At 38.3% G+C, this 27,953-nt stretch overlaps 1 protein-coding gene across 5 annotated transcripts; it reads left to right on the top strand.

Moving 5' to 3' along the window:
• Positions 1–1,911: 1,911 nt before the first annotated feature.
• POLI (DNA polymerase iota) lies at positions 1,912–27,898 on the top strand. Of its 5 annotated transcripts, none has more exons than XM_027525773.1 (10): positions 1,912–2,074; positions 3,745–3,867; positions 7,199–7,363; positions 11,434–11,586; positions 13,349–13,585; positions 14,483–14,661; positions 15,463–15,554; positions 17,900–18,030; positions 23,106–23,311; positions 24,901–27,898. In XM_027525773.1, the coding sequence occupies exons 1-10, from the start codon at positions 1,927–1,929 to the stop codon at positions 25,708–25,710; spliced, it is 2,244 nt and encodes a 747-aa protein (XP_027381574.1). In that variant the 5' UTR covers positions 1,912–1,926; the 3' UTR covers positions 25,711–27,898. The 5 variants fall into 5 exon arrangements, with proteins under 5 accessions (XP_027381574.1, XP_027381576.1, XP_027381575.1 ...); XM_027525775.1 differs by having other exon boundaries at positions 1,959–2,290; XM_027525774.1 differs by having other exon boundaries at positions 1,966–2,566.
• Positions 27,899–27,953: the final 55 nt, after the last annotated feature.

The raw sequence follows: 27,953 nt of genomic DNA on the forward strand, positions 1-27,953 counted from the left end.
ATAGTCCAACTCTCACATCCATACATGACTACTGGAAAAACCATAGCTTTGACTAGATGGACGTTTGTTGGCAAAGTAATGTCTCTGCTTTTGAATATGCTGTCTAGGTGGGTCATAATTTTTCTTCCAAGGAGCAAGCGTCTTTTAATGTCATACCTGCAGTCACCATCTGCAGTAATTTTGGAGCCCCCCAAAATAAAGTCTGTCACTGTTTCCACTGTTTCTGCATCTATCTGCCATGAAGTGATAGGACCAGATGCCATGATCTTAGTTTTTTTAATAAAAGCTGAGCGCTGATTAATTGATGTTTTTTAACCATGGTGTTGGAGAAGACTCTTGAGAGTTCCTTTGACTTCAAGGAGATCAAACCAGTCAATCCTAAGGGATATCAATCCTGAATATTCATTGGAAGGACTGATGCTGAAGCTAACACTCCAATACTATGGCCACCTGATGGGAAGAGCTGACTCACTGGAAAAGACCCTGATGCTGGGAAACACGGAAGGTAGGAGGAGACGGGGACGACAGAAGATGAGATGGTTGGATGGCATCACTGACTCTATGGACATGAGTTTGAGCAAGCTCTGGGAGTGGTGAAGGACAGGGAAGCCTGGCGTGCTGCAGTCCATGGGGTGGCAAAAAGAGTGGGACTCGACTGACCAAACTGAACTGAACTGAGTGGTACAGAACCTGCCTGCCCATGCACAAGACCTAAGAGATGTGGGTTTGATCCCTGGGTTGGGAAGATCCCCTGGAGAAGGAACTGGCAAACCGACTCCAGTATTCTTGCCTGGAGGATCACATGGACAGAGGAGCCTGGCCAGCTACAGTTCATAGGGCGGCAAAGAGTCAGCTGGCTGAAGGGACTTAGCACACAGGCACATAGACAATTACCAATGTTGCAACAGTTTCAGGTGAACAGTGAAGCAACTCAGCCACACCTATACACGAATTCTCCCCCAAACTCGCCTCCCATCCAGGCTGCCACTTAACAGTGAGCAGAGTTCCCTGTGTTATACTGTAGGTCCTTGTTAAGTTTTCCACTTTAAATACAGCAGTGTCACAGTATCTTTGAGTCAAACAACAAAACGCAAATATTAACATACTAGCTAATCATGTTAGTTGGAGAAGGAAATGGCAACCCACTCCAGTATTCTTGCCCGGAGAATCCCATGGACAGAGGAGCCTGGTGGGCTACAGTCCATGGGATTGCGCAGAGCCGTACACGATTGAGCAACTAACACAATCATATTAGTTTACAAGGTCGCCTGGCTCTCACCAAAATTTCCATCTATTCCCCCACCCCCATCACCATAAAATTTCAGCATCTCCAGGTTAGCATTTCTAACAGTTGACCGGGAGAACAAGCTGCCTTCGACATAAAAATAAACATTTAAAACTTGTGATAAGAAAGTAACTCCGAAGACCAAAAGGGGGAAAAAAAAAAAAAGAGCTGTTCGGGATGGTAAATCCTCCTTCAAGGCTACGCAGGAGAGAAGTCCCAGACGCCGGTCAGGAGGATTTGCAGCCCCGGTGGCCGTCCGGGCTGCTGCTGCTAAGTCACTTTAGTCGTGTCCGACTCTGTGCGACCTCATAGACGGCAGCCCACCAGGCTCCCCCGTCCCTGGGATTCTCCAGGCAAGAACCCTGGAGTAGGTTGCCATTTCCTTCTCCAATGCATGAAAGTGAAAAGTGGAAGTGAAGTCGCTCAGTCGTGTCTGACTCTTAGCGACCCCATGAACTGCAGCCTACTAGGACCCTCCATCCATGGGATTTTCCAGGCAAGAGTACTGGAGTGGGGTGCCATTGCCGTCCCGGTAGCCCGCGGCTAAGCGCACACTGCGCAGGTGCGAGCCCCGCTGTTCCCGCGGAGCGCGGGCAGCCGCGGCCGGAAGCTGTCTTTCGGTGGGCGGTCGCCGGGGGGGAATGGAGAAGCGGGGGGTGGAGCCTGAGGAGGCAGGCGGCGGCGACGAGGAAGCGGACGAGACTCGGGCCATGGAGCGGGCGGAGGCGGGGGCGCCCGGCGGCTGGCCCGGGGCGCTGGAGCCTGACGAGCTCGACGACCTCCCTTGGTGTAAATGAGCAGGCGGGGCGGGGCGACGAGGGCGGGCGCCCCGGGCGGCGGCGGCGGCTGCCGCCGTTGGAGAGCGACCGTCCCCTTCCCGCCCGCGTCCCGCCGTCTTCCCGGCTCCGCCGAGAGAGCGGCCCATCGCCGCCTGGTGTTCTGAGGCCAAGGTCCCCGAGAGGGGCGGCTTGGCCCAGAAGGGGAAGGTCAGGCGCGTCCAGTGGGGTAATGGAGGCTGCGCTCGTCTCCCTTCAAACAGCCCCGCGAAAGCGGAAGGGGCCTCGGGTGTCTCAGGGTTGCGGAAGCGGGAACCTTGTCGCCCACTTGGCAGAGGTTGCGGCCCGGCCTCAGCGGAAGGGACCGCCCGGCTCGGAACCGAACCCGGCCGGGTCTGCAAGTGGCCGCCTCTGCTGACCCGCTTCCAGCCTCGGGGCCCAGCCCCCGTGGTTTGGGGCCAAGGCTCTCTCCTTCCCAGCCTCCCCGCCCTTCGTTTTTAAAAAGGTTTAAAATTTTTAAATACTTTTAGGTTTACAGAGAGATGCACAAATAACTTTTACCGACTTTAATGTCTTACGTCACCGTGATACATTTGTTAAAGTAAGGTTGGCATAGTAATTAATACTCTTAACGGAAGGACAAGCTTTATTCAGATTTTACGAGGGTTGATTTTTTTTTCCATTTAATTTGTTTCTGTTCCAAACTCCAAACCAGGATACCACATGGCATTTTAGCCTGCCACGTTTTTAACTGCTGTTAATAGCTGAAATCTGTCTTATCCCTCTGCCCCCTCCACCAAGATGTGAACTACTTTTTAAAATTCAGGAAATATTTACTCATTTAGCAAGTATTTAAATATTTAAATAGCAAATATTTAAATTTAGCAAGTATTTGTTGGTAGTCTAGGTATCGGCTATTCAGCATTGAACCAAATAATCCTGATCTCATGGGAGCTAAATATAGTCCACTGGGACCCAGAGATTCTGTTTTCTGTTTTGTGTTTCAGGTTATTTTTTTAAGGACACGCCACTTAGAATAATTTTTTGTTGTTTAGTCGCTAAGTCACGTCTGACTCTTTTATGACTGCATGGAATGGACTGTAGCCCACCGGGCTCCTCTGTCCATGGAATTCTCCAGTCAAGAATACTGGAGTGGGTTGCCATTTACTCCTCCAGGGGATCTTTCCCACCCGGGGTTTGATCCATGTCTCCTGCTGCTGCTGCTAAGTCACTTCAGTCTCCTGCATTGGCAGGTTAAATCTTACAAGGAGCCACCAGGGAAGGATAATTTTTAAGTTGGTTGGAAGATTTGTGTTTATAAACTTTTCAGCCCTTTCCAACTTACTGTAAATTTTCCTATAAACTTGAAAGTCCTAGGATTAACTCTTGCATCTTCCGTTATTGATAAAAGGTTTTTTTCCCTTAAAATTTATTACTATCCTGAGAAAAATGCAATACACAAAGAACTAGTAAACAGGACTGAGGACTCTCTTGTGGGTGGAGTTTCTCTCATATCCTTGTAAGTTTTAGATTCTTTGACACATGTAATAAATCCAGGAAAAAAAACTTAAAAATCACTCTATATTCTTTCTTGGTTGCCATGTTTTAAGGGAGTGGCAGTTGCTCAGAGACGATAAACAAGCTGAATGTGTTTTTTTCATTTGGTTGCTTATTGTGCCACAGTACATGATGAGCTGGAACCAGCAGGAAGTTCTTCATGTAGAGTCATAGTACACGTGGATCTGGATTGCTTTTACGCACAAGTAGAAATGATCTCCAATCCAGAACTAAAGGACAAACCTTTAGGTAATTCTGGACTTTGATACTATTTTCATTGTATGATATGATTTGTTATTATTTATTCTGATTTATTAATCATATTAATGTTGGAAGCAGTTCTGTGATGCTTCATAGACAGTAATCTTTATTTCACTACTGGATGTAAACTTTATGAGCCTCATTTTCTAAATGGCAAATGTGAGAGAAGTAGTATAATTAATCAAATAGGAAGACCACAATAAACTTCTAGTCTTTTTCTCAATGTTTGAAATTTTACAGCCATTTTATCTCAAGAATAACCTTTAAAAAATTTTAATAGGCATTTTCAACTATTCTCCCACTTTTGAAATTAACTATTGAATTGTGTAACAAAATATTTGGATTTTGTGTGACAAAATAATTGGATTTTGAACAACCCAAAATATTAAGGCATGCATAGTACAAGCTTTTCATGAAAACATAAGTATGTTTTAAAATAAAAGGCAAAGACATTTTACATTGGGGAGTTAGTATTGTGTTGGCTTATTTTAATATTTTATTTTTACATTAGAAAAGTAAATTTCTAAAATTTTATGCATGTAGTAAGGATTTATCTTTGAGTAAAAGCATGCTGGGAGGGATTGGGGGCAGGAGGAGAGGGGACGACAGAGGATGAGATGGCTGGATGGCATCACTGACTCAATGCACATGAGTTTGGGTGAACTCCGGGAGTTGGTGATGGACAGGGAGGCCTGGCGTGCTGCGATTCGTGGGGTCGAAAAGAGTCGGACACGACTGAGCAACTGAACTGAACTAAACTGAAAAGCATAAACAGCAGTTTTGGTCACTTGCTGCTACCCCCTGGTGTCTACTTTGGTTTTGATAAAGCCCAATTCAGCTCAGCTTAGTTTACTAAGGAACAGGATGACTGATGAGTACATTTTGGCTTTCTAAGGTCTAGGGTCTTTAAAATTTCCTAAAGATGTCAAGGAGTTAGGATTAGGGAACCTGAATTTTCTTCATTAGGCATTTCTAATTAGTAGCATTGTAAGATGTTGTGTAAGTAAGTAAGATGCCAGCTTCCCTGTTGGCTCAGTGGTAAAGAATCCACTGCCTGCCAATGTGGGAGAAGTGGGTTTGATCCCTGGGTCTGGAAGATCCCTGGAGAAGGAAATGGCTACCACTCCCAATATTCTTGCCTGGGAAATCCCACGGACAGAGAAATCTGGTGGGCTATAGGCCACAGGGTCCTAAAAGAGGTGGACAGGACTTAATGACTAAACAACAACAACGACAATATTTGCTAATACAAATGAAAGCCTATGTTGTTTTCTCCTAGAAACCGTCAGCATAATATTCCTTATTTCCTGGTAATTATTCATTACTGCATTTTAATTTGTTTAGTCGATAAGTCATATCCGACTCTTTTGTGACCTCATGGACTGTAGCCTGCCAGGCTCCTCTGTCCATGGGATTCAACAGGCAAGAAGACTGGAGTAGGTTGCCTTTTTCAGGAGATCTTCCCAGCCCAGGGATCGAGCGCCAGTCTCCTGCATTGGAGGTGGATTCTTCACTGCTGAGCCACCATTAGCAAATATATGACTACTTAACTTGGGCTGGTGACACAGTGGTGAGTCCGTATAATCCTGCCTTAAAAGACTGATTTTTTAGTTAAGGAAGTGACTAATCTGATTTTTTAATATAGTTTACTGATGAATCATGATTTATTACTTTTGACCCCGTGATTCTGTTTTGGGGCATCATCTGACATATCAAAAATAAGTGAAATGTTTCTTTGCCTGTTTATAATATGAGAATTTTAGGAAAAAAGCAAACAGTTTTAGCAATTATAAGTCACTGGTAAATTAGAAATTTTAAGCAGTGTGTAGATGATCATAATTTAATCTTTTTGATAAGGAGGGGGTTCATAATGCCACTTCACTGTCTAATCTTTTCTGTAGGTTACTGTGAAGAAAAGTTCAGTCATTAGAACATTTACTAGGGGAGATTACTAATAAGTTTGTAGGTTGGCACTCGGAGAAGGCAATGGCAAGTACTCCAGTACTCTTGCCTGGAAAATCCCATGGATGGAGGAGCCTGGTAGGCTGCAGTCCATGGGGTTGCTAAGAGTCGGACACGACTGAGCGACTTCACTTTCACTTTTCACTTTCATGCATTGGAGAAGGAAATGGCAACCCACTCCAGTGTTCTTGCCTGGAGAATCCCAGGGATGGGGAAGCGTCGTGGGCTGCTGTCTATGGGGTCGCACAGAGTCGGACACAACTGAAGCGACATAGCAGCAGCAGCAGGAGGTTGGCACTTGTAATAGAACATAGCTTTATATTAATTGGGAAGTTATTCAGAAGACAAGTTAGATTTTCTAGTAGTTAATTATAGTCAGTTACTTTCATCCACCTTACTTTTGGTAAAACATGGCCTCAGTTCAGTTCAGTCGCTCAGTCGTGTACAACTCTTTGCGACCCCATGAATCACAGCACGCCAGGCCTCCCTGTCCATCACCAACTCCTGGAGTTCACTCAGACTCACATCCATCGAGTCAGTGATGCCATCCAGCCATCTCATCCTCCGTCATCCCCTTCTCCTCTTGCCCCCAATCCCTCCCAGCATCAGAGTCTTTTCCAACGAGTCAACTCTTCTCATGAGGTGGCCAAAGTACTGGAGTTTCAGCTTTAGCATCATTCCTTCCAAAGAAATCCCAGGGCCGATCTCCTTTAGAATGGACTGGTTGGATCTCCTTGCAGTCCAAGGGACTCTCAAGAGTCTTCTCCAATACCACAGTTCAAAAGCATCAATTCTTCAACGCTCAGCTTTCTTCACAGTCCAACTCTCACATCCAAACATGACCTAGAGTTATATATAAAGTTACATAGAGTTAATTCAATATAATTTGTTTTTTTATTGTTTGAAAAAAATCCTGGAAGGACTTTATTTGTATCTTTTTGCTGAAGACTTCATAGAATTGTTGATTTGTGGTAAAAGTGAAAGTATTATTTGCTCAGTCATATCTGTCTCTTTGTAACTGCATGGACTTTAGCCCGCTAGGCTTCTCTGTCCATGGAATTCTCCAGGCAAGAATACTGGAGTGGGTAGCCATTCTTTTCTCCAGATCATCTTCCCAACCCAGAGTTTGAACCTGGGTCTCCCACATTGCAGGCAGATTCTATGCTATCTGAGCCACCAGGGAAGCCCCTGATTGTTAAAATGTACTTCATAGACCTTTGATGGATGGAGGCTATATTTTTTAACTGAGATAGAGCTTTTTATTCTTATCAAAACATTGTATTATAACTTACAATTATAATATGGAATAAGTAAATTTTAATTTTCAATTTTCTCATAAAATGTTTGTTTTTTATAGGGGTTCAGCAGAAGTATTTGGTGGTTACCTGCAACTATGAAGCTAGGAAACTTGGAGTTAAGAAACTTATGAGTGTCAGAGATGCAAAAGAAAAGTGTCCACAGCTAGTATTAGTTAATGGAGAAGACCTGACTCGCTACAGAGAGATGTCATACAAGGTTACAGGTACAGATTTTGGGCAATATACTTTCAGCATTAAATTTTATATAGGATGCCTGTTAGCTACATGATTGTTCAGTAAGTGTAAAGTGCATAAGTCAGTTTTCTTATTTGGGGGCTTTCTCATTTAAAAAAAATTATATGAGAATGACTTAATATGTCATGAGTAAATGGTGAAAGAAACGTATAGTTGGAAGGAATTGAACTCAGTCATGGGTGATGTTTATATAAATATGAGAAAATGTAAAAAAATTTTAAAGTGAGAAAATGGAAGAAGATAAACCAAAGAAAACCAGATACTTAAATTTAAATGCAAGCTTGAATGAACTATGAAGAAATATGCTGTACTCTAATGTACTAATGGTAGTTGAGAGAGACCTCTGTAATGTTTAACATAATTAAAAAACAATTTGTTAGGAACTGTTAGCAAAGACAATGAGTATATTAGATTTTTTTTTTAGATTTTTATGTATTTGAAATATTTCTAAATATTTCTAATATGAAATATTTAGATATTTCAGTGTGGATAAACTCCCCCTTACTAAGGTTTGGATTTGAATCTTGCTGTTTTAGTAAATTATAGGAAGAATGAAACCATACGTGTACTGGAATATGGCAAATAGATATCATTTTAAAGTGTGTAAGAATCAGCTTTTTACTTGTTTGCTAGTATTTTTTATTTGTTCTTTTGTTATTTGTAGCAGTTTTCAGCTGAAAGGGTTAAATATACTATCCCAGAGCTCTTACAAATTAATAAGAGGAAACAAGCTTAAGCAAAATGGACAAAGGATATGAATAGGCAGTTGACAAAAAGCAAACTTGACAATGTGAAAATGGAATGCTTAAATTCATTCCTAAAAATAAGAATGTGAGAAAAAGTAGAAACAAAGAATTACAGTCTTAAAAAAAGCAATCTAGAAGCATCTTTTGAAATTAAAGATACATACTGTGTTCTTTAACCCAAAAATATAACTGCTAGGGATTTATCAAATAGAAATAAAATGATAACACATATGTACAAAAATGTCTCATAGCATGATTCATAAATGCTAAAAATATGGAATGAAAACATGTTCATCAGGATGAAAATGGCTAAATGAATTTAAGACTTCTCTATAATGGAATATTACATGGCCATTAAAAATAGCTCATTGGTATCATTTCATTTGATTCATAGAGGTATGCCTTGTTGAGTGGGTAAAAAGCAAGATGCAAAAACCTGTATCAGGTTTTTCCATATGTGTAAAACAGTGACCCAAACACCTTCCCCCACATATGTGTATGTGTCTATGTACGCTTAGGAAGAGAAAGAAGAGAGGGTTTGTACTAGGTATTACTGGGTAACTTCTGGAGGGGCAGCTAAGCTAAGTCACTTCAGTCGTGTCCGACTGTGCGACCCCATAGATGGCAGCCCACCAGGCTCCCCCATCCCTGGGATTCTCCAGGCAAGAACACTGGAGTGGGTTGCCATTTCCTTCTCCCTGGAGGGGCAGGGTGGTGCTGAAACAGGGGGATGAGGGAAGAAGGGATAGCCAAGCAAAAAAGACAAGACTGTGCTCCCAAAATACCACTTGTGTATCTGTGCACAATTGTATGTATATATCTGAATATTCAGAAAATAATTTTTTATGTACATAGAAGAGATGATGTAATACATACAGTTGTACATCTTTGTTTTTGGTGATCTTTCACATCATCCATATAGCTCTTTGTCATTCTTTTTAATGCCTGCACAATATTCTATTTTGTCCCAAACTTATTTAACCATTCCTTTACTGATTTGAAGACAGTATGTCTCATTTTACACCTGTTGTCCGTATGTAATCATTAATTGCATCTCCTTTAATTCAAAAGATATCTCATTTTGGATGATAAATTATGTAGTTTCTCTTATGCTGCTGCTGCTGCTAAGTCGCTTCAGTCGTGTCCAACTCTGTGCAACCCCAGAGATGGCAGCCCACCAGGCTCCCCCGTCCCTGGGATTGTCCAGGCAAGAACACTGGAGTGGGTTGCCATTTCCTTCTCCAAGTTACTCTTATAGTGAGGGGTTATTAGGCTCTTACCAACTTTTTGCTCCTAAAAAATATCAATATGTGCTTCAGTAGACATTTTCATATAGAAATTTTCATATACTTTGGTGAAGATATCCTTAGGTTTCGTGAAGATAACCTAAGTTCCTAAAGGGTAACTGCTTGATCGAAGATAATTTGCGTTAGGAAGTTTGAATACTGCTATGTGGTGTACTTCAGGTTTTCCTAGCACGTTGCTAGTATGTATGAGAGTATTAGATATTCATAAAGATTTTGCCTGATAGTCGAAAAAAATAGTAAATCATTGTTTTGATTTGCATTTCTCTATGAGAAGTTTGAGCATTTTTTTTGGTGTACTTTTGATCATTTATATACATGTTTTGTCTTTTTTGCTTTATAATGTCAGACTCATTGGTCTAAATGATTTCTGTACCACTGCAGCTCTTCACAGTGAAAAGTATACTAGAAAATCAATGCATAAATCTCAGTTTTTACACTGATTCTTAATTTATAAATTAGTATCTTGAAAGAATTAAAAATGCACTAATATAATAACAAGAAATATTCTAAGCATGATTTATACATTGATAAAAAGTTATTTTGTTGATTTTTTTCATGATATTTTTAGAGTTGAAATAGGAATGTAGCCTAATAGTCCTATACTGAATTTATCTCAGACCTATGTATGACATATAACCTTATTTACTTCATACCTTTATTCTACAGTATTCCATTTTTTTCTCTAATTACAAACTCCTTTCTTTGGCCTTGTGTAATCATAAGGTTTAATAAATGCATCTTGTTTATGAAATTGACATATTGACAGCAAAAAAGATTAACTTCACAAATGGATAAGTGATTTATTCCTGTGACCTGGTAATAGAAATAATATAATCAATCCATGTTCAGCAGTTACCAGCTTTGTACATGATTCTGTATTTAACTTGCTTTTCTGCTTGGTAGTTAAAATTTGTCCTTTATTTTTCTTATTGTAGTATTGTTTTGATAAGCTTTTATTTTTTACTTGTTACTGCTAGGCATCAGATATATACTTTTGGGAGAAAAAAGGCAGAAATTGGTGAGGGAAATTCAAAAGAATTCTTTTATATGGGCAGACACATTGTCAGTTTTTCCCTCGGTTTTCTCTCAGTAGGTTGGAAGTGATTTTTGATGGTCACTAGATCATACTGTTTCTTTATTAACTGTTTTACCCTGCTGTTATCAGTGTTAGCACTAATAAAACAGAGCTTTCATATTATAGGACTTTAAGAACATAAGCCTTTTTGTATAATAAGTGACTAATAAGTTGTTTTCTGCCACCCAGCTGGTATCAGTAGATGATTCAGAGGGAAGTGAAAATTCTTCTTAATGGTTTCAAAGTTAAGTTTTAATCCTAAAAATGAGACCTGATAGTCTTTTTGAACTTATTTCAAATCTTGGTTCAGTTCAATTTAGGAAACATTTGACATAAGGACTGGCATTGCGCTAGAGGCTGGACATACATGTGAGTCACGATCCATCTCTGTCCTTATGGGATGAGTTGGAGGGTGACTAGTCAAAATATTGCATTGTGGTATATTTTGTATTAAGTAACTTTTCTTTTTGACTTAGTATTCATTGGAAATTTAAGTTTTATTTTGTTTTGCCTTTTTAAAATTCTAGTGAAAAATATAGCTTGAGTATATTATTACTTTACTTTTCTAAGCAGACTTTATGACCTACTGCTTCAAGATCATAATTAACTATTTTCATTGACATTTAATGTACTACAGATAAATTATTGGTATAGGAGATTGTGCTAAATATATTGCTATGAGTATCTGCCCAGGGAATGTTATTTTTGGACTTATTTTATTGGAAAATACTGCTTTTGTGCAGAATATGGCACAGAAAAAAAAATCCCAGTTAACTGACTTTATTCAAGATATTGTGTAATTGTGAATATACGTACAACCTTTATTTTGTTATTTTTTAAGCATAAAAGAGTTAAATCTATTCTAGTTATAACTTCAGTTACATCTGTGCTCCAATATTATTTTAATTTAGAGTTGTTGGAAGAATTTAGTCCAGTTGTTGAGAGACTTGGGTTTGATGAAAATTTTGTGGATCTAACAGAAATGGTTGAGAAGAGACTCGAGCAGCTTCAAAGTGATGAGCTCTCAGCACTGACTGTGTCGGGTCATGTATACAATAATCAACGTAAGTGGGTTCTTATGCACTCTATTTAGTAAATTAAAGTACCTGCATTTCTCAATGTTCAGTCAGTTCCGTGAGTTGACTGTGTCTTTCGAAAGTTTTATGGCTTTTGTTGCCATAGTTCAGCCATCTAAGGTGATTAAAATTAGATATTGTTATTCCATATTAAACAGGCAGAAAAAGGTATTTTGATGGCCTACAGCTCAGTGCTTTGTGCGCTTTTCATTTCTCTGACACAGTCCTGTGTAAACCATTTTTAAGTGTCATACCTCTTTTAGGCCATCCTTAAGTTACAGGAGTTGGCTTCTTGGAGTAATTTTTGGTTTTCCTAAAACCATCTTAAGCAAAATTCTAGGTAGACTAAATTTGCCATTGTTGCCTCTTTGCTTGTTCGCTTCTATTCTCCCAGGGCACCAGGAGCCTCCCACGTTAGCCCTTGTGGGAGTTTATCCTGGCCTACCTACCGTCCTTTGCATGCTCATATTTAATCAGTTCAAATTCATCTCCTTCACAATTAAAGTGCCAATGACTGATGATATTCCCAGGGCAGTATTGTGTTTGAAAATAAGCTGTAGTCAGCTCCACTGAATATCTCCTTGGGCTGTCAAACATCTAGTGACTGCTGGTGACTTCTAGACCCTACCACGTAGAAGGCAAGCTCCTGTGTTCCTGTATAAGATTTGTCCTGACCTACTTGCTCCTGGGTCTCAGCCCGCCTGTGCTTCCTCTTACTCCCCTTTTCGAGAGCTGATGTGATCAATCTCCAGTCATTCTCCACCTGTCTGATATTAAAGAAGAAAAGAGGTGGAGCTTCAGTTCTCTTTTATAAGCAAATACGAAGCTTTCACGTGTCCTTTGTACTTGTGCTCTTTTGTCACTTACAAGGTCTTGGGTAACAAGAAGGTTCCAGGTGTGTTTCTGTATAATTTTTACAGCAAACTTGGAGTCTACTAGTTAGAACATATTATAGAGACCTAGGTTTTATGGCCTACAAAGTCTAATTCTTCATGATTCTTTTCTCTTTCGCATAAGATTTTGTTACTTTTTTTTTAACCTACAGAGAAGTTGATGGAACAGTGCAGTGAGAACAGTCATTATGCCCTTCCTTGTAGATACTCCTTTTGTATCATTTTACACATTTGCTTTATCTTACTGTTTATTGATCTGCTGATAGATCATTGAGCATTTGAAAGCAAGTTGTAGACATCATGGCACTTCAGACATAAATACTCCTGAGGATCAGGATATAACTAGTGTCATTTTCACGTCTAAGGAAGTTTGTTTCTATATGGCAGTTTCCCTCTACTTTTAATAAAAGATGTCTTAAACTGTATACAAATCCAAAATTGTTTTTAGTAGCACATACCACTAGTGTGAAAACTTTAAATTCAAATCTTTGAATCTGAAATGTTAGCTATATCATTAATGTAACATTTTTACTTTTATGCTTACTTCCCGGTAAACATGAGTAAAAGTTCTGGTAGTGCCAGTAGGAATTTTTTATGAGAGATCAATTTTTGTAATCTGTTAATCATTCAGCACTCTCAGTATGTATTTGCTATCACAGGCTCTTGGAATTCACTTGTGATAGTTATTTTACAGAATTGCTGTGAAGAGCCAAAAGAGATTAGTTAACTGTGCAGCAGTGTGGTGGTGTTGAGGGGTAGGATTGGATATAGATTAAGCCCTTTATCTTTTAAAAACTCATTTGTTAAAAAACAACGTTTTGATGATGACTTTTAACAACATCGGCTGTTTTCTATAGCTGTAAACCCACGTGACACGTTGCACATCAGACTCCTTGTTGGATCTCAGATTGTGGCCGAGATGCGGGAAGCCATGTACCAACAGCTGGGTCTCACTGGCTGTGCTGGAGTGGCATCTAATAAATTACTGGCAAAATTAGTTTCTGGCATCTTTAAACCAAATCAACAAACAGTCTTACTACCTGAAAGTTCTCAAGAGCTCATTCATAGTTTGAACCACATAAAGGAAATGCCTGGTAAGACAAATATATTTGAAAAACATATATTGGTTTTACTATATTTCTTTTAAGTTTAAATATTACAGTTATGCATAATTAATTCTTGTAGAGTCTGTGTTCTTGGCTCTTGTGTGTGTTAGTTGCTCAGTCAGGTCCAACTCTTTGCAACCCCGTGGAGTCCCACCAGGCTCCTCTGTCCCTGGGATTCTCCAGGCAAGGACACTGGAGTGGATTGCTATGCCCTTTTCCAAGAGATCTTCCCAACCCAGGGATTGAACCCGTCACTCCTGCACTGCGGGAGCCATCAGGGAAGTGTACTTGGCTCTTGGTGAAAACCAAAAGCCCCCCCAAAAACCTGACGTTTTCTGGAGAGGATCTTTATTAGGAATTTATATATATGAAAGTACTTTTCTAATTTTCCCTGCTTTTATATTGTTTGAATATGATCATGAAAGTTATAACCTGGAAACATATGGTCCTTTATTTTTAGTACCTGGTTCATACTTTAATACTGTACCTCCATCTAGAGAATGGAATTGGTCTTTCACTAACTCTATTTTGGGATTGTATATAAAATATTAGGGCCACAAAGGACCTTCGAAAGCAGCTAGGTCCAGTTTTTATTTTAAAGGTGAGGAAACTGATTTTCTTGAGGGGTTCAATGACCTATTCATATCATTGGGCAAATTTGTATTTCTGAAGATCAAATGCTTACATTTTTATAGACTATCAGTAATATGTGTATTAAAATTCATTTCTGTGGCATTAAATTTTAAGTTTGATCTCAACAAAAATACCAATGGTATCCAAAATTATGATATCAAAAGATGTGGTTGATATGTTTACAGTATTTTAACTAGCTAATTTTAAAGAGCAAAGCTACTGTAACACTACATGCGCCTCTTTTCGCTTTAGGTATTGGCTATAAAACGACCAAACGTCTGGAAGCACTGGGCATCAGTAGTGTGCGTGATCTTCAGACCTTTCCATCCAAGATATTAGAAAAGGAATTAGGAATTTCAGTTGCTCAGCGTATCCAGAAGCTCAGTTTTGGAGAGGATGACTCTCCTGTGACTCCCTCAGGACCACCTCAGGTATGTGACGATGTTACTTATTTTAATGGAGTACTGGTGGTCACATTATTTGAGATAAAGATTTCCAGTTTTACTACTGTATTCTTACCGTTCCAATTTGCTTATTAGGTTAGTACGTGATTGTTTTCCTGTGAGAAGGCTATTATATTAAATTAATAAATATTCTTAAATTGAATCTAAGAATTAGTATTTAAATCTCAAGTTAGCCACTTTGACTATTGCTTAATTTTAATAGCCTGTATTGTGTATAGGAGGCAAAATAATTTGTAAAAATATTGTTTTCAGAGTAGTCTAATGATTTAGGAAGTGGAGAAAGTTTATAATCACCCAGGTAACAGTGATTTTTTTTTCCTGTGAGATAATAATATATATATATTATCCCATAGTCATCATAAACCTTTCATGTAGGTAGTATTAACGTTTGTTCATACTTTTTCCTCCCTCCCTTACTCCCTTTTCCTCCCATAATTTTTTTTAAGATGAAGATACTGTATTTTAGAAAGGGTAAGTAACTTGCCCAAGATTAAACTGAGATTCAAGTCCTAGGAAATTAAGAGCCTCACTGTAATTACACATTAAAGCTTGGCATTGGTACTAGAGCTTTGTAATTTTCTTGATTTCCAATGCACTTTCTAGTGGAGTACAACTTGCAGATAAAAGATTTAGTATAAAAGTGAGCTAAATGGCTCAAATCAAGCATAAGAGGTAAAGAAAGTGTTGATTATTTATTTGACATATACACTGATAATTGGATATGCTTACTTGGGTTTATATTAATACTTATTTGTGCTTCTTTGGTAGTCCTTTAGTGAGGAAGATTCATTTAAAAAATGTTCATCAGAAGTTGAAGCTAAAACTAAGATTGAAGAACTACTTGCTAGTCTTTTGAACAGGTGATTTTTCCGTTTTACCATATCATCTTACAGATTCTGTGTATAGTACATGGAAATACTATATATTTACTATATATACTATGTATAGTGTATACTTGATGTTCTTTCTTGGAATTTGCAGATTAACTGGAGACTAAACATGTAAAGATCATCTCTCTGAACCTCTCCACATTATAAAGTATTACAAAGATAGTGACACATGTCCTTAACTAAATGTAATTCATCTACTTCCACTGGTCTTAATATTAGTAACATTGTGGTTTACTGTGGCTCTTAAGCTGCTGATCATACCTAAGGGAGTTTTGTGGGTATCTCTGGAATCGCTACACTTACAAATTTGTGATGATTGAGGATAGCAAATTGATGGAGAAAGCAGAAGAACCCTTTTATCTCCTGTGCCTCAGACTATAGAGTCAGACGAAGGAATAACTTAATGGGACTCTGTGTGAGCAGTGAGGGTGACTGTGTGTATGCTCAGGGTTACTGGCCTTTAAATACATGAAGAGTGTTAATTGGAATTATGAGTATACAAATAGCATAGCATAAACTAAAAGACATTTCGTTTTCTGATTCTCCTTTGCCGTCATATATCTATTTCTCAATACTCCATAGGAGAGTGTTACTTCCTTTCCTCCCATTTCTTTGATTTCTCAAAATGGGATGTTAGGGGTCTAACAGCTTTGGGTAAGTGTGCTTCCGTAATGATATTAGGATGGCCTCTGTGACTAAAAAAAATCGTTTTTGGATGACTAACTCTCAGAAAACGGATAAAGTGAAATGTCCTTCAACTTTGCTGCCACATGCATTGCAGTTCTTGTGTCTTGAGCAAGGCCATGCAACTCATCATTTGCTGCACGCAGCTGGCTGACTGTATGACGCAGCTTCAGGGATATGACTCAGGCCGAGCCTTTGAGAATGCTGGTGAAACTGGGTCATCTGCTTTGCTTCAGCTAAACAAGACTATTATGAAATGCCAAGCCACTGGAAACAGTTCTAGACAAAGGGAAACCACAAGAATTATACATTTTATAGGTTCCCTTATTTGAAGAATCAACCCAGAAATGAGTCTAGATGCCCTAAACCTATGAAACACTATTAACCGTATCTCCTTATCTTTGCTTAGCATGCCCTCTTCTATACAGTGGCTTCTTATTTCAGTGACTGAGGTATATAATGCCATCTAGCTGGCAAAAAAAAGTATCTGAGTATGCGTGACTGTTCTTGAGCATATGATTATTAATACGACAGATATGTAAGAGGTATAAAATCATACGTTGTTTAATCCTTTCTCCAGGCACTGGCCTTAAGATTCCTTAGAGTATAACCCCTTTTTTGTATGTCTTAATTAGTTACAGGAGCCAAATTATACTCTTTGAATTGCATATTAACTTAACAGAACAAGTTTAACTGGAAGATGTTTAAACTAGTAACATGTTTATAGGAACCAGTTGAGATATTTTATTATCTTAATAAAACAGCAGTCAAGAAGTTTTGTGATTAAGCAATAAGGAAAAAAATGCTTACTACAAAAATCTAAATATTCTAATTCAGAATCAATTTGATTATGCTTAATACTATTTGTATTTCATGTTTGTGATCTTTTAGTGCATTGGCATACATATAGAAAGGTAAATGTTATTCTTTGATGACATTTATTTTCTGTTAGTGATTAGATTTTCTACTTTTTAAGCAAATTTTCCATGGCATTAAAACTTTTGTTTTCAACAACAAAACCAAGATCATTTGGTGGATCACTTTTTAAGATTCGTGGACGAGTGTTTCCTTTCCTAAATATGTAATTGACCCCTCACGTTATTGTTCTAATATGCCATATAATGATGATATTACTGACTCCCTTGGATATATTTGAGAAGTGCTTTTTGACAAATAATTTCATTAAATATTTGTTTTCTCTTTGTAGTCTTTTTAATGTGTAAAAATTTTGTCATTTTTCATATATTTGCTTCTGTCAGTAAATGATTCTCAGTTTCTTAAATTTCCTGCTGATTTTAACATGTTACTTTTAGTTATGATTTGGATTTGGATAATAAAATGGCTTGTTACAGTTGTATCTTATTTCTGCTTTTTTCCTGATAGCACTCAATTCTGTGTGAGGCCTGAGAGCCTTACATTTAAAATTTCAAGAATTTTATTATGAAGACTTTATGAAATTTACTTGAGCTATTCAGGGACCTTTATTGCCTACTGCCTGATTATCAACTATATTTATAATTGTTACAGTTACTCAGTCTGGCACCTTTAAATAAATGAGGTATAGTCGATAATCCAAAAAAAAAACCCCAACTTTTTCTAATTCCTTGTTTCCGGTTTCTCTTTATTTTTAGAGTCTGCCAAGATGGAAGGAAGCCACATACAATAAGGTTAATAATCCGTCGGTATTCATCTGAGAAGCACTACAACCGTGAGAGTCGTCAGTGCCCAATTCCATCCCACATAATTCAGAAGTTAGGAGCAGGTAATGGATAATTTAATTGGCATTCTGATCATTTAATTGGCAGGTTGAACTCTTAAAAAAACAAACTTTGAGTTAGAAAAATGACCCAAAAATGGGTAATCCTCACATGGAGTTAGTGAGCTATTAAGTACCTTTTTTCTACACGAAATTTTCATTAGAAAACTTTTCTTGTTTCAATAGATAATAAAAGTAAATGCCCTGTTGAGAATGCTTCCCAACTCCAAAGAAAACACCAAACTATGATAATTAACTATATGGCATGAGATAATTTCTTTATGAGCATTTAGATTGTTTCCATTTTTTGGCTGTTCTAAAAAACTGGGCTGTGGACATTTGGGTGCAAGTCATCAGGCAGATATATGCTTTTGTTCATCTTAGGTAGATTACAAAGCATGGAATTTCTGGGTTGTATGGTAGTTGAACTCTTAAGAAACTGCCAGATTTTTTTCCAGTAAGTATAACAAGGTAGATATTCAGCAACAGTATAGAGGCTTTCAGTTTTTTTCATATTCTCATTTATGTTTTATACTACCATTTTCTTGACTCATTCTCATGACTATGTAGTAGTCTTTCATTGTTTTTTCTTCTTTTATGGATATTACTTTTGATATCATATCTAAAAATTCTTTGCCTAATGAAAAGATTATAAATGTTTCCTATGCTTTTTTTTTTCAGAAATTTTATACTTTTAAGATTTATATTTAAATCCACTTTGAATCAATTTTTATGTGTTGTGTAAAATTAGAGTTTTAGTTTATTCTTTTGCATGTGAGTATCCACTTGTTCCATAGGATTTGTTAACAGACTGTTCTTTCCCTATTAAATTGCCGTGGCATCTTTGTCAAAAACTAACTGACCATAATAAATGTAAGGGTTTCTTTTTTGCCTTTCTTATCCCATTGATCTGTATGTTTATCCTTATTCCAGTTCCACCCTGTCTTGATACTTGTACGTTTTGAAATTAGGTGGTGTAAGTTCTTCAGCTTTGTTCTTTTGTGAAGTTGTTTTGGCTATTCATGGTCCTTGGCTTTGTGGAAATATTTTTTTTTTAAAGGAATTTTATTTCTTTGCTTGTTATGAGTTTATTCTGATTTTCTATTCATTTTGAGTCAGTTTTGGTAATTTGTATCTTCTCAGAATGTATGCATTTCATCCAGGTTGTCTAAATTGTTATCATGAATTGTTAATATTCCCTTGTAATTCTTCTCATTTTTATAGGGTCTACAGTGATATCCTCTCTTTCATTCTTGATTTTGATGATTTTTTTTTCCTTTGTTATTCTAGTAAGGTTTATCAGTTTTGTTCATCTTTTCAAAGATTCAACTTTTGGTGTCATTAATTTCTCAGTTTTCTTTCTACTTTGTATTTCATTTATTTCTACTCTGATCTTTGTTATTTCCTTCTTTCTGCTTGCTTTAGGTTTAATATGCCTTTTCCTCCTGGGTTCTTAAGATGGGCAGCTTACTTTATTTATTTTATATTTACCTGTTTTCTAATAATTCAGGTTTAAAGTTACACATTTCCTTTTAAGCAGTGCTTTCTTTAGCTGTATTCCATAAGTTGTGTTGTGTTTCTTATTCATTAAGCTCAGAATAGTTTCTAATATCTGTTGTGATTTCCTCTTTGACCCCTAAACTTATTTAGAAATTTGCTGTTTAATTTACAAATATTTGATTATGTTTCATATAACCTTTTATTGTTGATTTCCAATTTGTCTTTATGTTGACCAGAGAAGATACTTTGAGTAATTTCAGTCCTCTTATGTTTATTGAGCCTTCTTTTGTTGCCTTGCTTATGGTCTGTCCTGGAGCGTGTTCCAGGATTTGCATTTGAAAAGAAGAGTTGAGCAACACTGTCATACCATTCTACTGAACTAAAATTTGTGGCCTCTTCCTCTAAAATAGCATTTTTTGAATGACAGTTCGTCTGGGTATGTAATTTTTGATTGGTTTCTTTGCATACTTTGAGTATGGTATTCCATTGCTTTGTGTTCCATTATTTTTGATGAAGAGGCAGCTGTTAAATAGTTTAATCAGGAGAGATTCCTGTTACTAGTTTCAATCAAGAAAGCATAACCACACAGAAATTTGAACACTGAAGGTTTCAAAAATTACTAAACTATGATAGGGAATAACTATCAAGATACAAAGATACCCTTAAGAGGTACCCTGGGGCTAAGGAAAAGTAGCCAAGGAAGAGCAGACTTGGAAAGAGAGTCTTCCTTCCCTCCAGGAGAAGATGTGGTTGCGGAACACTGGATGGTGAAGAAATCCTTTGAGTTACCTGGCCCAGAGCTGCTCCGTAGTTACTGGGCCAAGAGAAACCACCCCCTGACCCCCAGAGGAGCTGCAGCTGGTTGGTAGGCACATGGGCAGCCTTGGGATGATGGGAGTTTTCTCCCTGGCAGGGCAGCGCATGAGCTGGGGTACACAGGCGTCTGTGTTGGGAGGGCTTCTGTTGATAGTCCTCCAGGATGTGGGCAAGCTGAGATCAGTAGGTGTTCATACTGAAGAGATCTTCATTTTTCTGCTAGTACAAAGGTGGAGGGCATGGTGCCTGCATAGGAAGAGCTGGAGGAAGCAACCCGCGTAGGCAGGACAAGCCTGTTAGGTGGGTGTGTGGAAGGACTCCAGGTGAGCCACAGGCCTGCTGTGTGCAGTGTTTGCGTTGGTAGTGCCATGGGAACACGGTCACCAGGCTTGACTGGGGCTGGGGTTGCTGAGGGACTGGGCCTTCCACTCACATGTGGTGTGGCAGAGCACTAGTAGATATTTCCACACGTATGTACTGTGCACAGACCAGGTTACAGAAGCAAGAAAAAGTAAAAAACAGTATACTGGAACAGGAAGAGAAGCCCCCTTTCTAATGTAGTGATCCTCCAGTTCTCTCCACTGACAAAGCTTAAGGATTATGTTTAATGTAAAAAGAGTTTCAGAGTCTACCCCATTATCACAGCAGGCAGTAAGTGTAATTTGGAGTTGAGAGGCAGTAAATTGTTACCAGGCATTGTCGTAGCCTTGTTCTCCTTTATATGACGAGTCACTTACCTCTTTTAGCAGTTTGACTATATGTGTGTTAGTCCCTCAGTCATGCCTGACTCTTTGTGACTCCATGGACTGAGTCTGCCAGACTTCTCTGTCCATGAAATTCTCCAGGCAAGAATGCTGGAGTGGGTAGCCATTCGCTTCTCCAGTGGTTTTTGTGTTTATCTTACTTGGAATTTATTGAGGTTCTTGATTCTGTAGACTAAATTTTTAAATGAAATTTGGGAAGTTTGGGGCTCTTGTTTCTTCAAATATTCTTTCCTTTTTCTTTCTCTTCCTTCTGAGACTCTCATTGCACATGTGCTTGATATTGTCCTATAGGCGTGTTAGCCGCAGGAAACAGGGATTCAATCCTTGGGTTGGGAAGATACCTGAAAGAGGGTGTGGAAACCCACTTTAGCATTCTTGCCTGGCAAATTCCTTGGACAGAAGAGCCTGGTGGGCTACAGTCCGTGGGGTAATGAGTGGGACAAGACTAAAGTGACTTAGTATGCATGCAGGCACACTGATAGTCCAGTAGTTAAGAATCCACCTGCCATTGCAGGGGACATGGGCTCGATCCCTAGTCTGAGCGGATCCCACATGTCATGAGGCCACTAAGCCCGTGCGCCCCAACTCCTGCATGCCCTAGAGCTGGCGCTCTGCAACAAGAGAAGCCACAGCAGTGAGAAGCCCGGACACCACCACTCGAGAGTAGCTTCCCACAACCAGAGGAAGCCCAAGCACAGCACTGAAGACCTAGTGCACCCGAAAATTTGAAAATGAAATTTAAAAAACTCATGAGAAAAATAATAGCAACTTTGAAGTCTTTGCTAAATCATACTTAAAGTCAGTTTCTATTGACCGGTCTCCCCACCTGAGTATGAATTACACTGCTGTTTTTTTGTATGTATTGTAATATCTTGTTGACGATTGGACATTTTAGATAATGTAAAACTCTCAATTTGGATTTTTTCCCCTGTGGGTGTTTTTTTTTCCTTTTCTTTGTTTGTAACTTGTCTGGACTTAAGCTGCATAATCTACCTCTCCTGTGATGGGTTGCCCTGATTTCTCTGCTTAGGTTCTTTTTGAAATTAAAAACATTTATTTTGGCTTCCTAGGAGGTTACCCTGTTGTCTGCATAGTTTGGTTAGGAAATAGTTGGTCAAAAGTTTGCTCAAATACCACAGGCTGGAAGGCTTTCATCTGTACAGGGAGATGTGCTTGGGTTGGAGGGCACTTTTGAGACGTAGGCTCTTTTCAGGACTGCCTCGGCTTTTGTCTTCCACTCCTCCCTCTTGCATCTCCCTGGTATGCTTGTCTATTCTAGGCAGAGACACGTGGCGTGCTTAGGCCTTCTCTGCTCTCAGTCAGCTGTGGTTCTCTCGTTTCCGATCTCCTGGTTGAATGTTATGTCTGGGCCACTGGTCATCACTCACCCTAGCCACAGTTGCTGTCCCAGCTCAAGAGCCACGTGATCTCATTGGTTTCCTGGCCAGTTTGCTCATTTTTCTGGCATCATTGCCGGTTGCGGGCTCTTGCCCTCTTCCTCCAATCAGGTCAGTCTTTGCTGGCAGCAAAGCTGCTGGCTTTGATGGCCAGCCGCCTCCTGGTGAGACTGCTACCCAGCTGCCCTGTGAGTGGGGGATACAGACGACTCCAGCTGAGAAGCCCGCTGTCCCCGCTTTCGTACCTGAGTTCTGGCAGTTTTTCATAAGTCAGTGCTTCTCAATTTTTTCACCTTTGGTTCATTCCAGAATTTCAAAATGATTATTTTTGACCATTTTGTTCAGTTTTAATTTTATGCGGAGATTTTCCAACCTCTACATTCTCCCACAACTAAAAGTTCAACATTTCAAATCCTCTGGAAAGTTTTATTTGGCATTTGGTGTTAATGTTGAGATGTCCCAGTTCGGTATGTAATGTCACGGTGTCCCAATGATATCTATCTAGGATTTTAATTTCTGAATCTAGGCAATATCAATTAGATTAAGCTCTTAACATTAATTTATGACATAGTATGTTTATTGTCTTCTTACACATTTTATTTAGGAAATTATGATGTGATGACCCCAATGGTTGATATCCTTATGAAACTTTTTCGAAATATGGTGAATGTGAAGGTGCCATTTCATCTTACCCTACTAAGTGTGTGCTTCTGCAACCTTAAATCCCTAAATACTGCGAAGAAAGGGACTATGGATTATTACTTAACACCTTCATTATCAACAACTTCACACGCTGGAAAGCGCAGTTTTGTAAGTACACTGTTACTGGATTTGTCTAGTTAAATTACAAATATAAATTTGTGTTTAACTGATATAATTTAGAGATTTTTTGGGGGATGAGATTTGAATGACTTATATATATTAGTAGTATCTGTCATATTATGGTTACTAGCCTTAAGTATATTGTAGTGTAGTCTAAAAATAAAACATAAGCATCACTGGATAAAAGAGAAAACCTTGATAGAGGTACTCTGTTTTGGAACTGTTAAAACATTTTTTAACAGTATATAGGAATATGACGGTGAGCGCATATGAAAATGTTTTCAAATAACTAGAAATCGAATCTTGTTGTCAATTTATACACAAGCTACCAGCAGTTCCCCCACACCAATGTTTTTGTTCAAGTATTTAAATTTTCTTGGTTTTGAAATTATATTGAATTCTGGTAGCAATATTGATAGAGTATGAATGCTCACTTTATAATTGTAGGAATTAAGAGTATGGTAATAGAGAGGCAGAGGTCAGTCATAATTTCAAATGATTAAAGAAAATGCTATATAGATGGCCATTCTATAACTTTTGTTTACCAAATGTGGGATGCTTTATAAAATAATCTTTTACTAAATTATTTATGCCTACCATTAACTCTTAATTTAAATGTTTTTGTTATTTTCTTTTATTGTTAATATAATTTTAGTAGTATTTCTTATTACATTTAAGCCTATAGTGAGAACAGAATAGTGTTACGGAAATACTGAATTAGTGCCCTCTTCAAAGTACTTTTTTTCAGTGACGCTTTTTATTAACAGAAATTTTGAAAGATGTTTACTTTTTAAAATTAGTCCGTAGAATGAGGATTAAAGGTCTTTAATTCACGGTAGTGTTAGAGGGGTAAACGTAAGTGCAAGTACCTTGTTCACGTCTGGCACACAATAGGCGCTCAGTCAGTGCTCTGGCCCAAATCTCTTCTGCTCTTACTTTTTTGAAATTACTGTTGTGTTAATGTTTCTTGAATTATATTTGACTATCTATACACTTTTTATGGTGCTTAAAACTAGAGGGAGAATTATACACATTAAAATGGAGGATGTTTTAAAATTTTTATTTCAGGTACATATAAAAGAATGTTACATTTTATAAATGATATCGGATTTTTACTGTAGAAGTATTTTTTTTCTTTCTGTTAAATGTTACACTTCAAAGTAGAGAATTTTAGAAAACCAGTCCTTGATCCTATCTGTGCACATACGTGTTTTAGATTGAGTCATTGGTGAGTCATCATTTGCATAGGCCACCATTCTGTTATCCTCACAATTGGAAGTTTGAATACATGATTGTTAAGGTCCTTTCCAGGTCTCCAGATACATACCTACCTTCTGGCTCAGTGCTGTCTAGGAAGGAAGCCCTCTTCCTGGAATAGTGAGCAAAGGTCCACAGAGCAGTGTGACTAATCGTGGTGGATTAATCATTTCTAGTTATTTGGAACTGGCCGGAAGGACTGAAGTTATGGAGCAGGATAGAAGCATGTTGGTCCCATAATAGCTACAGTTAGACTTCAGCAGCATGAATATTTAAAAGATACCAGACACCTAAATTACTCTGTTATCCTTATGTTCTAGAAAATGAAAGACTGTCATATGGAGGATTTTTCTAAAGACAAGGAAACAAATCGGGATTTTCTACCAACTGGAAGGATTGAAAGTACAAGAACTGGGGAGTCTCCACCAGATCCCATAAATTCTTCTAAAGAAAAAGACAGTAATGAATTTCCCGTCTCCTTACTTCCCGAGGATATTGACCAAGAAGTCTTCAAGCAGCTTCCTGTAGATATTCAAGAAGAAATCCTTTCTGGAAAATCCCGAGAAAAAGTTCAAGGAAAAGGAAGTTTGAGTTGTCCATTACGTGCTTCTAGAGGAGTGTTGTCTTTCTTTTCTACGAAACAAAAGCAGGATAGTTCCTTAAATCCTAAAGATCATGTACCCAAAAGCAAACAGGTCTCCTCTGTATCTCCCTGTGAACCAGGAACATCAGGCGGGAGCAGTTCCTCGTATGTGTCTAGCCAAAAAGAGTATTCACATTATTTAGACAGTAGCTTAAAAGATGAACGAATGAGTCAAGGACCTAAAGAATCTCAAAGATTCCACTTTTCAAATACAAACCCTGCTGTATCTGTTTTCCATTCATTTCCAAATTTGCAGAGTGAACAACTTTTGTCCAAAAACCGCACTACAGACAGCCATAAGCAACCAGTGGCAACAGTCTCTCGTCATGAAGGACTTAAAGAAAATAGAGAGCAAGAGTCTCCCGATGAGAAAATTACTTTTCCTTCTGACATTGATCCTGAAGTTTTCTATGAACTGCCTGAAGAGGTACAAAAAGAACTGTTGGCTGATTGGAAGAGAACGGGATCAGATTTCCACACTACATAAATGAGCGCGCTCCAAAAAAGGGAAAGACCGTTGTTCCCAGATTAACAGTTTATTAAGCTCTCCTAAATTAAACACTAATACTTTCAATAATGTAGAAATGTAATATGAAATGTTCCAGATAAAGCAAACATAGTTATGGGAAGAAATTCTGGCATAAAGCATAAAAATATAACAGAAATAATGTAAAATATTACCTTCCTCTCATTCATAACATGTTTTATATTGCTTTTCAATAAAAAGAATATCATGATCAGCATTAGTTTATTTTCCATACATCATGGAAACACTGGGAGGAAGATATATATGACTGTGTATAAAAAATAAGAGTAGCTAAATCATTGCTATGCTAGAGCAAAGAACAGGGCTTTTTCCTATGAAGTACAGAGTTGCTCAAGAAATTTACCTCTTTAGGAAATAGCCATAAAAAATTCTATTGCCAGCTAAGCTGCTAAAAATGTATAGGTCTTGGTACTATGTACCATTTGATAAGTTGATTTTTAAAAAAATACCAAAGCAGTGTATATTCAATTAATGCTCCTTAGTATACCTAGAACCTACCACAATGCCTGGCACATGGAGGATGCTCAGTAAATATTGAAAGAAAGTTGTATGGCACAGGCCCTATGAGGAATTGGGTGGTGGAATATATATGTTGTAAAGAACTAGAAGGAACTCTCCATACGGGTTGATTAAGGGAAGGATGACACCAGAACTTCAAAGTGATCTGTCTTTAGGACTGTCAGATAATATAAGTCCACTTCCTCTGGCCCATCTGTAAGGTTTAAAAAAAGCAAGGGATTGGATGTGTTTGAATCTTCTCTACAATTTTGTAGATGAAGATTGAGAGATGAGATAAGATACACACGGTGACTACACTGATGGTGTCCGCTGTTCCCCATTGTCCCTTTTTACCTTCCAGATTAAAAACTGGATATAAGATTGTGGGCCTTTTATAATTTGCAAGGCATAGAGGACACCAAAGTATGGCTCAGCACTGGTTTGGAGCAGTTCTGTGATTATGTAGGTTAACATCATATCAGTGTTAATCCACTGATTGAGATTTATTATGAGCATTTATTATCACATTTAGATTTGTTATGGGCATCTATTATTCATTTTCAAATATAGGTAAGCATTCTTTCTAGATGTCACCAAGTTCCATTAGTCAAAGTATGCATTTGTAATTATTGCAAAGTAAAGTGTTGCACTAATTGTTAATTATGAAAGCTATGTATTGGAGACAACAATTTTCAGTTATTGAGTAGGGAAAGGTATTGACAGTTAATACGAATGTTGAGGTGGTGCAAATACTCGATAACTTTATGGTAAACATTCTTTCTGCGTCAACAAAAAATGTGTGGTTATTTGTTTTTTGGCTTTATTTTGTTAATAGCTAACTACTACAAAATTCAAGAGGTGGGGAGTTGTCACCAACCAACAAATGCCTGAAAATGTGCTTTTGGCTTCAGTAGGGAGTTGAGAAAACTGTTAGCTGAGGCTGGAAGAATGATGAGGAAGTTGCTTTATTAAAAAGCTTTTATGAAACATTTGATAAAACAGCTACCTATGGAATCTTGGAAAACAAAGCATACCTAATGAAAGGTCATCTCCAGGCAGAATCTCTGAAGCGCCACCTGGTGGCTTTCAGCTATATGGGTTAAAATACTACATGCAGGAAAAGAGTGGCGCTTTAGAGACAGGAGAGATGGGTAGGCTGCAAGCAGAAATTAAAGGAAACACAGAGAACCAGAACTACTAAAGTGGAAAACTTGCCATCTTACTCTCCAGCCACCCTGGTTAACAAGGTGGCAAAGTGAGCGGTGAGCATATGTCAAACGTCAAGATTAACGGTCTCACTTCTGCACCTCTTGTATTCATGCTCCTTTACCACGTGACTTTGCAGTTTCACTAAAAAGGCAGGTTTTATTTCCTTATAGATTATGAGTTTAGCCAGGTGACATGCTTTGCCAGTGGGATGTTAGGATTGAAAAAGCACGTGAGGTTTTTTCCACTTCTTTCCTTGCTCCTTTGCCTTCGTTGTGAGAACAGCTTCATCCCCCACTGGAGGATGGAGACTCAGGAAGCAGAGCGACGCCACTCCAGTTGTTCCAGCCCAGGCCATCCTTTCTCAGATGACCCACAGCCAGTGCCAGACTTGGGATAAATAAAGTTAATTGTATGCCTCTGAGGTGTTGTGATTGTCTGTTATACATCATTATTGTGGCAATTGATATATGATAATT

This window comes from Bos indicus x Bos taurus, chromosome 24 (assembly GCF_003369695.1).
Source record: "Bos indicus x Bos taurus breed Angus x Brahman F1 hybrid chromosome 24, Bos_hybrid_MaternalHap_v2.0, whole genome shotgun sequence".
Classification (NCBI taxonomy): Eukaryota; Metazoa; Chordata; class Mammalia; order Artiodactyla; family Bovidae; genus Bos; species Bos indicus x Bos taurus.

Excerpts from the sequence above, each read along its gene's own strand:
- POLI (XM_027525773.1), top strand. The coding sequence starts at position 1,927 with ATGGAGAAGCGGGGGGTGGAGCCTGAGGAGGCAGGCGGCGGCGACGAG. Across the intron at positions 2,075-3,744 it reads GCTCGACGACCTCCCTTGGT|TACATGATGAGCTGGAACCA; the intron begins GTAAATGAGCAG and ends ATTGTGCCACAG. Across the intron at positions 3,868-7,198 it reads ACTAAAGGACAAACCTTTAG|GGGTTCAGCAGAAGTATTTG; the intron begins GTAATTCTGGAC and ends TGTTTTTTATAG.